General features: G+C 46.6%; 1 protein-coding gene across 1 annotated transcript; it reads right to left on the reverse strand.

Annotated features, from left to right (window-relative positions):
• Nucleotides 1–1,821: 1,821 nt before the first annotated feature.
• LOC135830530 (mucin-20-like) lies at nt 1,822–8,277 on the reverse strand. Its single transcript, XM_065342776.1, has 2 exons — nt 6,295–8,277; nt 1,822–2,577 (listed from the first exon to the last, which is right to left on the reverse strand). The coding sequence occupies exons 1-2, from the start codon at nt 8,008–8,010 to the stop codon at nt 2,182–2,184; spliced, it is 2,112 nt and encodes a 703-aa protein (XP_065198848.1). The 5' UTR covers nt 8,011–8,277; the 3' UTR covers nt 1,822–2,181.
• Nucleotides 8,278–13,631: the final 5,354 nt, after the last annotated feature.

The raw sequence follows: 13,631 nt of genomic DNA on the forward strand, positions 1-13,631 counted from the left end.
CGTCCTACTTTGAACGCGGGGGACTGGCGTCAAGTGCTGGCACGTCATTCTTCACTAACCCAAGCGTGTCGGATTTATAACACACACTCTAAGCATGCTTAGTCTATTCCCCGTACATCCACATGGACTTCTTCCTGCTTTGAAACTTGAGAGACTTGAGTTATAGATATTGTTGTGAGCGGCATTGATTGATAGCCGTGCACACCTTTATAAGCTAAGAAATGGTACACAGCATACATTATATTTCCTGGAAGAGAGATTCGTCAATTCTCCTCACACACGTGGGCCATGCCGCATGCGGCACTCGCTGGTACTGTGAGCATGAGCCACTACTGGCACACTACAATATCAATCATTATAATTATTATACTTTTTCTCGCTGAAATTGAAATTCACGCTTTTGTTCGTTCGCAGCTGTTCTTGACCTACACTGTACTTTGAAGTTATCATTAACTTATATACCGGTGTGTTAGTTCTTTCTAGTGGCCAACGTCAAATTTAAGCCTAGCATGTGCACTAGTGATTCACTTGTACGGAGCAAGTATCTGATCCAACAATCTCTCCTCCTCTCCTCTGTGCGCACTCAGCTGACAATCACAAGTTGCTACCCTCGGTAGCCATTACAGAGCCATAACATTTATATATAGAGCATCTGATCAATCAAACTAACCCACCCCATACCATGCACACAGCATGCCTACAATAAAGTCCTACACGAGCACAAGACTACATGTACTGCAGTCGACGCAAGCTGTTTTGGCACGCATGTATACACACACTTGTAAAGACGTGAAATAGTTCCCATTTTAATTGTTTAGACCTGCACACATCGTCATGGATATCATGGTCATGAAATACCCACACTCTAGGGATGGCTTTATGGCCGATGGCATGCTATCTTTTTTTTCTGACTTTCCAAGCATACCATGTATACACCCACCCACACCCACACACGCACAGACAGACACACACACACCCACACACAATATACAGGACCGTCGCAAGAGAAGTACGCAAATCTGCAAGTGTACTGGATGTACACCCACAGATTTTCTCTTACAGTAGAGTCGTGCGCCCAAGAACGTTATTTCCAAGGGGTTCGCCTGGGACGTTCCTATTTTTTCAGCAATCTGGCTGCGTTCTTATAGCACGTTATTAGAAACTGTGCGTACTGGATTAAATGTATCCCACAAGTTGCCAGAAAACCAACACCGACGTTCTAAGTATTTCAGGCTGGACGTTCTTCAGCGCGCGACTCTACTGTACAGCAACAGTAGCGGACAAAGTTAGATCTGAATGGAACAGATCAAGACTAGTGCCAGATAACTGTCCAATCCACAAAACTGGCGAAGACACACACACACACACACACGTACGCACGACTCCGGAGTGCAACGCACTGAGGTTGACAAATTGTTCTACAATCAGCCAAAACGAGAAGACAAGTTCCAAAGACAGTGACCGATGGTTACTACGCTGTACAGAACGGAAAGTAATAAAAATAAAGTTAGACGAGAGGTCAAGTGTATTTTTCTTCAAATTGATTAGTTAGCAAACAAAGCCTTGATACCAGTTACCACACTACACACTACACATATATGTACTACACATATATATGTACTACACATATATATGTACTACACATATATATGTACTACACATATATATGTACTACACATATATATGTACTACACATTGCAACAAGACACTGTAAAGAGAACTATATCATCTTTTGCAGAGCGCGACACTGAACGGGCGCAGTGGAGTATTTATACTGATGGCTTGGAACCGATTGTTGTTAGTAAGGACAGCAGTCCAGTATGTTAAAAAAAAATAGGAAAATAGTCTGGGAAGGAGGCATGAAGCAATAAATAAATAAATAATAAATAAATAGATAGATACTAGCTAAAGACTACGAATGAAGAATGTATGTGTTGGCATTTCGTGAAAAATCTCGTGACTTTCATGACGAATTTCGGCTCCAAACCAAGCAAAGTATTCATGAGTAGTAAGGATGGAGCTGTTATGATGAAATATTGTTAAGTGGCGTGGCAACACCTTGACCGATTACAATATGTGTCCTGTGAGGAACGAATTCAGTAGAAACCATGTACAAAGGGCATAGTCTCTCGCTCATGTCACTAGTACCCAGTTGCCGCTTCCACAACAAATCCACTACTGTCATGTCGAGGGTTCGTCCACTTCAATGACCTCTGCTTTCGCCGCTGTCTCCAGCTTCTTCTCCAGACGTCGTCGATTGTCGGCAAACTTGAGACGGATGCGATCAATCTCGCGCTCCTCTTCCGCTTGGTAGGCCGTGACGAGACGCTCCAGGAAGGGCATGCCGAGGTGGTAATACTGCATCACCTCGGCGGAGAAGTCCTGTGCATCGCTTGTGTTGCGTTCCATGATGAACAGCTTACAGACGTCCTCTTTGGGACCGAGGCGAATGCGATATAGTAGCATGCACACGTCATCTTGGATGATCTTGACCGTGCCAGTGTCGTCAATGGAGAAGATGGCAAAGCGCGACGGCTCATCCACCGCATTCAGCTTGCTTAGCGTTGCACTGATAATCTACAAGCAAGATGTGTGTGTGTGTGTGTGTGTGTGTGTGTGTGTGTGTGTGTGTGTGTGTGTGTGTGTGTGTGTGTGTGTGTGTGTGTGTGTGTGTGACAAGGAGCAAACACTTAGGTTAACACAGCTCGAGTGATAATCTTTTACTTCACCTCCAATCCGCAACACACGAACAGTCCTTGGCTACGCCACGTGTAGCAATTGTTTCCAAATTTTCACCCAGGAGGGCATCATCAGAGTTATAATACTGAGAAAAAGGACACACTTCAGGCTCTTGAACAACATCAAGAGCTGGCTAGAGTGCCCGCTCCTTCCGCCCACATATTAATTCACAGACCTTCATGTAATGTCAGTGCCAACCCCTCCCCCTCCGCCCAACAGATCACTCGGGGCTGGTACCACGTTCAATGCAAAAATCCAGTGAAAAGAGTGCCGAGCTGCGTGGGCCCCGCCAGCCAACAACCTCAACGGTTTGTTGGGATTCTTTGATGTCCGATGCAGCAAGTTGAAATGTTAGGACATGTGCAATAGGTTACCAGGGCATGCGCTAAGGATTAAAATATGCTCTGACACAATGTCCTGCCAGTTGCAAAAATGGCCGGACATGTCCGGACATGCAAATTTTCACATCAAATCACACAATGTTCAGTGTAGAATTAATACTATCGAAATGTTATCACAACGATGCATTTCAGAAGCAGCATGATCTTTGAAGGCTGACGTTTTCAGGTTCCTTGAGTCAACGACGAAGGAGTCAGAAAAATCCTTGCTGCTGCGAATTTTATCAACAAAACGGGAACACATCTTACACTTCAAATTTTCGACAACGCTACGATCTGAGGGACTGCGCTCATAGCTCAGCCAAACAGAAGTTGAAAGCTCCCTATCAAGTATCATATTCGGCGACCCACTTGTCACAAGTGGTCGTCTTGACTCCTCTGGGCTTCTTTCCAAGAGGAGCACCCGCATCAGCGGTGCTTGGCTTTCTCTTGCCAGACGACATCACTAATGACTATGAGACAAAGGATTGAAGTGCCTTTTCTTTTTTGTACTTTGCAAAAAGTGCGCGGACACTTTGTCCGGATATGTACAAAACATCCGGAAACTGACCGTAAACGGTCGGAAATTGTCCGATGTCCGACCGTTATTTCGCGCCCTGGGTTACAGACGCCAATAGTGTCTCTAGAAAAGTACATGTGAATATCATACGCAACCGCTCCGTGGTGCCACCAAAAGTCCTTGCTTGTGGTAGATGCAGTAAAAACCCTGCAGACCCGATACAGTATGCGTATTCACTTCCAATGCTGTATTGAATATTCAACCAAGCAGGCCGGCATACACAAATGCGCCGCTTTATAGTGAGCCAAACAAACCAAAGTCCAGTGCTAACGCTCAGCACAAAATAGGAAGGTGGCGCGGCTGATCGATGTGTCACGTTATAATGCTTACAGTGTGAAGCAGTAGGGGAAAGTGTGAACATGTGTGTGTGTGTGTGTGTGTGTGTGTGTGTGTGCGCACTGTAGGGCGATGTGTACGCGTGCGTGTGTGAGCGAGTGAGAGGAAGAGAGAGATATGTCTATGAGGGTGACATGGGTATATATGGCACCAACCAGGGCGCCACTTAGGCGGAGGAGCAGTTTAATAGAGAGATAGTGCTGTAATTCGGACTTTGGGAGATGTGACAACAACCAGGCTGTCACTGGTGCGCACTTGGTGTCGGCGACACCAGCTCTGTGCGCTTGTTAACCCTTTATGGACAATTGCATGACTTTCGATCACGTATGATTGAATTTCAAGTGGGGATTTCAGCCGGCGATCTTCATCGTTTTTCGATTCTTTTTCCGAAAAATCCACAGCTGAGATGCATGCGGATCAAAATTTGATCCGCATAATGAGCATAAAATCTACGTACGTCACAAGTAAAACAGTTCGCGAAAAATCCCACTGAACATTGCACACTCAACAGAGCATTCGCGCTCAATGGAACTCAAACGTTTTTCAACACTTCACTTTGGCAACTTTTATTGATCCGAATTCAGTCTGGTCTTTTTTTTTTATATGAAAGCTTTGTCCATCTAAACCTATCTGCATACAATGTATATAAAACAAATCATAATCGTTCTTGAGTTATAGCAGTCAATCGAATGCCGCATTTTCCACACTAATTTAATTGGTCCATATAGGGTTAAGAGACGTTCCCTTGTCTGCATTGCTGATTATAGCTTTTTGGTAGGCACAGATCGCACATCTTGGTGGTATTTGTGTAAGAACGCGCCCGGCATCAGATTGACAAATGAATCTTGTAGGCTTAAAAAAAAAGCTTACTGCCCTTCCGCACCAGTGATAGTGTTAAACTGCTCCTCTGCCTCAGTGACACGCTGACTGGTGCCAATATCCCCATGACACTCTCCTAGATCTCCCCCCCCCCCCCCTCTCTCTCTCTCTCTCTCTCTCTCTCTCTCTCTCTCTCTCTCTCTCTCTCTCTCTCTCTCTCTCTCTCTCTCTCTCTCTCTCTCTCTCTCTCTCTCTCTCTCTCTCACACACACACACATACGGGTGCATATAGCTCTACATTACACGCGCACATGTTCACACTTCCCCCTTGCCATTTAACACTGCAAGCATTTATAATAACCTCACACATCGATCAGACACGCCTTCCAACTTCGAAGGTTCAGCGTTGCGAGTAATATGCCATAGAAAGAAGGTATGCGCTATCGAGACGATGTGATAGCTGCTGACGATGACGAGACAGAAAGACTGGTGGACAGTAACCAGCATTCTGCACAGCTGTAGAATGGCACTTTTATTCATCTCGTTAGCACATACCTTCCTCCTGTGGACTCTTGCTCACAAATCTGAAATCTGAACCTTCCAGTTTGGAAGACTGTAGGACAGTTCTGTCAAGCTACATTCCAGGCCAGTGACATGCTATGGAATGTATCGCACTCCTCGTCAGGTTTGAGCTAGATATCTGCACACACGTATCCACATGTCTCTTTCTTTTTTTACATTAATTGGCTCAACATCCGAGTCTCAAATGGCGCACATGCTAACTGTTCAAAATTTGGTGTAACTGGTGGACCGCAGCACGGGATTTGCACTGCTTTGTTTGAGACTTTGGCAGGGTTGGGTCACTGTGAAGCTTGCAAGTCAATGTATTTCACACCTTGTCAACCAGGGTGCGGGTGCTTTCATGCAAGCTATGCGGCTTGCACACCGGATTGAACCTAGAACCTAGGCCTCGGGCACTTAGACAGATTGAAGCCTCCATGCATGAAATTAAACACTAGTCCTTGACAGCAGAAGGTCGCCCACGGCACAGGCTCCTTATGACAGATTGTTACTGAATGTGTTCCATACCAGAGTGGATTCCTTTCCAGATTTCGAAGATAAAATGAGCAGCATGTGCCCTGAAAAAGGGCGCTTGCCAGAACATGCAGGCTGACCTAGTGGCAACTGATAATCCTCAGGAAGGGACAAGCAACACATATAACGCACAGTAAAACCTGCCCTAACCGGACAACACCCTTGGTGCAGCGGAAACTGTCCTGATACGACAGGATTCCGCTTGATCCAGGGATGCACGTTCACTCCACAGCACTTTGGTGTGTGAAATACAGGATTCCGTTTGGTACAGGGTCCGGAAAACACAGGTTTTACTGTACAACCACGACCTACAGAAGAGGAGACACACAGACAGTGCATGACACTTACATCAGAGACAGTCATGTCAGAAGTTGCCCGAATGTTGGTTACAGATCCCTTGGGCGGCTGGTAGAACTCGGCGAGCGACTCCGCACCAATACTGCTGGGTGGCGGAGAACATGCTACGCTGTCCAGCTTAGAAACTGAGTCCATGCTGTCTGTCCGGGACGGATTATTACGACGTAATCGGAATGAGATGCGGGGCCGGCTAAGGAAATTACCCAGACGGCTGCCACCACCACCACCACCACCACTGCAAGCAGCCAAGCTCTTGTCAATTCCTTCCGTAGCGGTTAATGATGGCGCAGGTACAGCAATTGCAGATGCTGGCAATGATGATGATGATGATGATGATGACGATTGCGCAGCTGTAGTCGTTCCTGACGTTTTGGTTGCCGCCGTTGCTGCTCCTGGTGAGGGTAGAGTATCCTTACTGCCACTATTGGTAGGTATGTCACATTCTGTCACCTCATCGGATTGTAGGCTTTGCCTCCGCTTTGGCGATATGCTGCGCTGAAAGCTCTTACGGAATGATGTGCCACGCTTCTTGACAGGCTTGGGTAAGAGTTCAAGCCCATCGGGTGGTGACACCAAGCTCGATGGCGACGATACTACGCCAGAAGCACCTGGTGCCGAGAGCGAGCTGGCTGGATCCAGCAGAGTAGCACTGTTAGACGCCTGTAATGCCCTGCCCTTGGTTAATACTGGCACTGCTGGTCCTGCTGTTGCTGCTACTGTCGCAGACCGATCTTTTTGACCTGGCGTAATGACGGGCTTCATAGACTTGGGACGCTTGAAGCTGCTTGTAAACACGCGAGACAAGTTTGATCCGTTGCGTGTACGCAGTGCCGCGGAGCTGGCTACATTGCTGTTGCTGCTGGTGGGTCTTAGTGGGCTTTCAATGCTGTTCGGCCTACCGGGACTGAACAGCCGGGAGCTGGTGTTGCCCAGCTTTGGCGACGCGTTCTCAGTGCTGCTCTTGGTGCGGATTCGAGGCGTGGCAACGCTATCCTTCTGACGCTGCTTTTTGTCAGCCGCTCCAAACGAGTTGCTTCTGAGGGGTGAACCGACGCTGCTGCTGCGCGCAAACTCGAACGGCAAATGCAAGCCGATATGGGTCCGAGTCTGTGCAGGACCAGCGCTTTCCACCTTTCCCAGACGACACTTGTCTATCTGCGCCATAGGACTGATGCGACCTGAAGGAGACAGAGGAGGAGCATTTTCAAACAGCGATTCCGACTGGTCAGATGATCGGCGGCGCCCCAGCACCTTTGCTTTGCTATGGCTTGCCGCCGAGCCTGCAGTCTCTGTGCGAGCTCGTGTGGGTCTGGCAATCGGGGAGATATGCTCCGGTTGCGCTCCCTTTGCCTTTGACCGCGGTGAAATGTCTGTGATTGTGTCGTTGGCAAAGGCCTTACCAGCCATTTGTGAAACCCCACTAGCACTGGTCTCCTCTGACTTGCTCTCCTCTCTTCTCATCCGGCCGGCAGGTCTACCCACGATGTTCGAGGAGCGCTCCCTCTTCTGCACAAACGAAGATGTAGCCTCCTTATTCAGGACGATAGGTCTCTGGATGTCCCAGTATAATCGCAGGACACCTTTGCACACAAAGTCAGCGTCGGTGTCTCGCTCAACTGTGATCTCATACAGGCGACCACCACTGGATTTGTAAGCGTTGTAGTCGCTTATCATGGATATCATCCTCTGCTTTTCCTTCGGGTCCATGGCTGCTCGAGAGCGGTGGACACAAGCTTCCTTTGCGATCAGGTTGAGAGACGCACATTCGGCCAGCACCACACTTCTCTTGCCGGCCAAAGGACTACTTGCGTTCCCAAGTCTTTGCTTTCACTCTCACCGTCTTCGCAAAACAGACATGACTCACACTTTCCGCATTCCAACGGCCTCGAAGCCTGTCATTGAACTCCACAAACAACAGACGAAGCTAAAAGTAAACGGTGATGATTGGAAATCATCTAAAGTCAAAGATCGATCTCGTCCACAACAAGTGAACAATGCAAGTGCCGAGGCCTGACCTGAGGTTGATTTCTTCGTCACCGCGGATCGGAGTCGACCACCGACCACGTGGTCGATCAAAAACCCGGAAATATCCATTTTGCACAAAATACAATCAAGAGTTCATTACAGGGAGTCGTAAAAGCCGGGCGCGGGAGAGGACACGGCACACGAGGTATATTATGTATCAGATTGCAACGACCAGGAGGCTGAAAATAGTGGCTGCAAATGACCGATATCCGTCACTTGCAGCTCTGCATCAGAGGCCTGTAGCTGGCCTGAAGAGTTGTAAAATTACTCCTTCGTAGCCGGGCGAGTCAGAGCGAGGGCGATTCACGGCTTGGCCAAAAAACTGTCGGCCTGGAACGTAAACGTCGATCTGCCGACACAGTTCACCTGGTTCACACGCCTGACCTCGACCTGGCATGCTGCCTTGCGTGAAAGGAACATTTTTCGGAAAGCAAGCTTCTTCTCCAAAATTCGAAATTTCCTTCCAAAAAATGCCGTCGTCCTTGACCTCGAAGCTGAATGTTGTTAGGATAGAAAATTAGCGAAGATGTAGCCGACCCATTCTGGCAAGCCGTGTGCCCTCTGGATATGCAGTTGTTCGCCATGGTCAACAATCTTCTTCTCCTTCGTTCGTACTTTCACTTTCCTGACCACGAATACAAGCGGTACCCATGCTCAGGTTAGTGTTTATTTGTCTGTCTATGCACATACATGTAATACAATGCACTGTTCGTGCTGCAGGCACTGGCCGATCATGGAAATAGAGGAATCAGCCAGCTTTCTTTGAATTCTCATCCAGTCAAGAAAAATATGTACACACTTTCCTTGGCTCCTTTTTCCCACCGCCACCATGCGCATGCATGCACTGCTTTTCAAATTTGTGTTTGCTTTGGCAGTGGTTTCATGGGTATCCTTCAGCCTTCCCTGGCATTCAAAATTCAGAATAGTTTCCACCCAGGTGCTAGTGCCTCTGTTCTGCTTAGCACATTGTAGTAAAATTATTTGCAACAGTGTCCACCCCTCCACACTGCACTCTTGGTTCACATTCACCACACCATAGCGAGGAAGTTTGTTCTTGGATAGATGTCTGGAGGATGTAGAGCATCTATCCAAGAACGAACTTCCTCGGTATGGTGTGGTAAATGTGGGCCTAGAGCGCAGTGAGGAGAGGTGGACAGTTTCAAATTAGTTAGCCACATCCGATCCTTTCTCCGATAGTTATGGACATTTTTTACTATAATATGACATTGAATGGCCACTCATGCTTCTATCGAGAGGTAACACCACTCAGGAAACTGAGGAAAGCCAACCGGTGTTGCACAGGATTTGAGGTTGGGAAGAAAAGATGTTCCGATAAAAGAACTGCGAGTACATGGGAAACGTATTATGGAAAGGGCAGTCTGAGTCGAACTAGGATCTCCTGTTCCAGACTGTACCGAAAGCGTGAATATGAATACAGTAGAGTGCGGATAATCCGAACAATCACTTATCCGAAATGCCAGTTTCCATTGAATTGAAGGGACAACCCCAAGCACCATTCAAGCGGTGCACAAGATGGTTTGCAACAGGTTGGAGCAACAATGTATCACCGTAGAGTCATATTGAGGAGCTAGAGTGTGTCTAATTCCTGTGAAGAAATGATGGAAACGTGAAGGAATGTGCAAGTCTTAGATGGATGTGTGATTGCTCCCTTATCCGAATTTTCCCCATCCGAACCCCCTGGAGAAAGCGTGCGCCCGAGGAGTGCGGATAATCTACACTCTGCTGTAACAGTTATGCACAATGCGTTTCGATGCACATTGGACAACGTTGCAAATGTAGAACTGTAGGTGGACTGTGGTTCACATTAGACGATCGGAGTGCCCCCACCAAACGAAGAGTGCTCAACATCACAAGGTAGAGCTTGCATATACAATCAAAAAAGAGTACATAACATATACCATTAGCTGATACTGTTAGTGTGCATTACGAAGTCTGAAGAAAATCTTGAACGATCTCGGCTGGGATGACGGCTACACGTTAGCTCAGTGATTAGAGCATCGCTGGCCTCAAGCGAAGGTCCCTGGTTCGAATCCTGGTGGTGACAGTCAATTTTTTCTTCAGACCTTTCCCGTTTGTGCCTTTCCCTCTAACCAGTGAATATTACTGTTAGCTTCGTACTTTGAGTGATTATCACTTACAGTTACATACCGTAAAAGCCCCTGTATACGCCCACTCGAAATTACGCCCACCCTCCGTGTACACGCCCAGTCAGGGAAAGTCAACACGTTTGTTTCAAAATAGCGCCCATGCCCATGTATACGCCCAGGTATGCCGGCAACACCAGTACATGTACAGGTACTGATACCCAACACTTTGCTGCTATCCCTATTCCAAGTATACACCCGGTTCCAAAATAACGCCCGTGCTCTTGTATACGCCCAGGAAATCGAGGCTGCTATTCTATACGCCCGGGGCCTATACACGGGCTTTTACGGTATACTTGATAATTTCTTAGCGCATGAAAATCGGAGTCAGTACCACAATATTCCTCCCTCACTATATGAGTCTAGATACAATTTTGAATGTGGAACAGGGTCCAGGACAGGATCGTCTGCTCTATCCGAATTATGGCCTGGTTGCAATTTGTCTATTTGCCAGCAGGTACATCGCACCAGGGAGTCATAGCACCTACACTGTAGGGAGACTACACAATACTTTATAGAATTTTGGGTCTGGATTTGGAGGTTCTCCGTGATTTGTGCAACCCGCGATCACGGCCTTAACCTACTGACCCTGAGAACGGCCCAGATTAGCAATGCCATGTACGAGCGTGTACAGATCTGCCCAATGGTGCCCCCAGGGTGGCTGAAACAGGAACCCCTGGGTCGAACCCCATGTCATTTAGCTTTACAGTCGCCTGTGCCGTCTACCTAGATGCTACAACTCCCTGCGCTGCACGCAGCAAATGCAGCACATCAAGTATACAGCCATGTAGTGTTGGTTGTCACCTGTTCTGATCGTGTGATATCACAAACAATCTTCTACGATCCATTCATTTGAACCTGGCACGTTAGGGGCCGTCCATAATTATCTATCTTTAACACGAAACGAGAAAAAATCGTTCATGGGCGGGTGGGTCAAGAAGGGTTTCGTAATGAAAAATATTGATAGCTGAAACACTAGTCCATTCCAGCTATTTTTCGTTGAGGGGTGGGGGTGGGGGACGGTCACAAGTTACTCATAACTAAACTGTTCATTTCGTGAAAATTATCAATAATGCCGGGTCCATAATTGTCGATCTTTTACACGGAGAGAAAAAGTTTCGTTTGTGGGTGGGTCAAGGGAAGTTTCGTTTCGAAAATATTGATATTACAGACATCAATACAGGGGGGTGGGGGGTGGGTGGAGGAGGATCCTTCTTTCATTTCGTGAAAATTATCGATAATGCTGGATAGCTCCTTAGTCTATGCAATAAAATAGTTGTTTTCTTCACACAGTACCGTAAAGTTTAAACAATATCCAGCCAGGTTTGTACCGAACATTTTTTCGAAAGGTAATTTCTCAAATGTTGCCTTGAGTACGTTCTCAGCAACATAGCGGGCCAGTTTCACATACTCTAATTTCAGAAATTTTAGGTGCTCAATATTTTCGGTATGAGAGCAAAAGGCCAGGTTAGGTGAACAGATAATTTAGGTACAGAGAAGCAGTTCTCTATCGGATTATGTGTTAGGGTTTGTTCGGTGTATTGAAATTTTAGGTATGAAACAGACGCACCGAAAGTACCGAAAATAAAAGTACACTTAACATTTGTGAAATTACAGTAATTGGACTGCAAACTTGCATCGCTGGTTGTTGCAGCTCCATCACAGGCGTATCACGGGAAATTGAGTCCAGCTCCACTTCTAGGTTGGGTGACACGTGATGGGCATCACTTCCTGCATGCTGGTGCATGTGACTCAAGAGCTCTGGCTGGCAAGAAGTTTTAGACTGCAGGTGCAATGCAAGATTTTTCTGCGATGTGCTATGCATTGTGCATTGCATTTCTCGAGAGACACTTCACGCTATGTGAAAAAAAGAATTTCGCTCTATGTGGTATTGTGCATCGGGCAGTGCAACTTTCCCACAAAACTGGACTCAAAGCGCCTTATAGCTGTGGTTTACAGCAAAGATTTTCCTATTTGCGACTCTTGGTTTAATGAGTGCAGTAGCATGCATGTGCCTGGTGATATTATTGCAATGGATCATAGTGAGGGCGTAGCAGTACTTGTGCACTGATAGTTGGTATTGACATAAGTACATAACCAAGAGTGGGCAACTCGATGATCCCTCTGCCCATGGCAGAAAGTTTCATCACTTCGGTTTTTGTGGGCCATTGGGCTCACTAATACCATCATGCGTAGCCAGAGATCAAAACTTGTACATCACAGCTACGGTAGGTGAAGCAGAACAATAAACTGTGGATCCATGCCTACTGAACCTGATGAAACACTCTATCTACATGGCACATGTAGAAATATATGCGCGCTTGCTCATAATCATTTGATTTCGAAGCCGTTCGTACCTTATGTTAGTAGTTGCACATTCTTAGTAGTTATGTAGTTTGATAATAACGTTACGATAGATTATCAATACTGGTGGAAACGTTATGCGGGTTGCATGATTTTTTACCCGGTGTGCCATGGTCAGGCATGCTAATTCATCGGATATTAGCAAGTTTGCCTGCCTGCTGGGTGTTGTATCTTAGCTTCACTGTACTACAAATACGATATGCTTAGTTTTCCTAAATTGCTTCATTATAACATTCAGTTTGTTTTGCTGCAATCTTTTCACGTGTTTTGCAGGATTGTAGCCAAGGGTGAATACCATTATCATGAGCGAAGGTCTCTGAGAACCCATGTCTGAAAGCTGGTCATGTTGGCCCAACGCTGACTTTCATTGTCTGTATCCACCACCTTCATACTGGAATGAACTGGAACATGTTCACTCTCTGTTTCTCATGTGGAAGGACGGAACAGATTGTTTGTCTGTCTCTGTGGATCACCGAAGGCTGAACAGTACAGTTGGAAGAATATTGGATCTCACGAAGTGCCTGAATCTGAAGCGGCTGACATGCGTCTGCACAGCGCTGTCTTTCTGAGATTTGCTTCAAGGCAGGTTATTGTGTACAATTTTGTCCACAGTATTCCAATATTTGCCAAACGTATTTCTCTGATAGTATTGCGACTACACACGCGCAATGATCTCTCCGTCATCAGTCTTTCGCAATGATGTGGCTCACTGATGACAGCATGCATAGCCATAGATCAAATGAGCAGCTAAGGTAGTTGAAGCAGAAGAATGGA

Source organism: Sycon ciliatum, unplaced genomic scaffold (genome assembly GCF_964019385.1).
Source record: "Sycon ciliatum unplaced genomic scaffold, ocSycCili1.1 SCAFFOLD_2412, whole genome shotgun sequence".
Classification (NCBI taxonomy): Eukaryota; Metazoa; Porifera; class Calcarea; order Leucosolenida; family Sycettidae; genus Sycon; species Sycon ciliatum.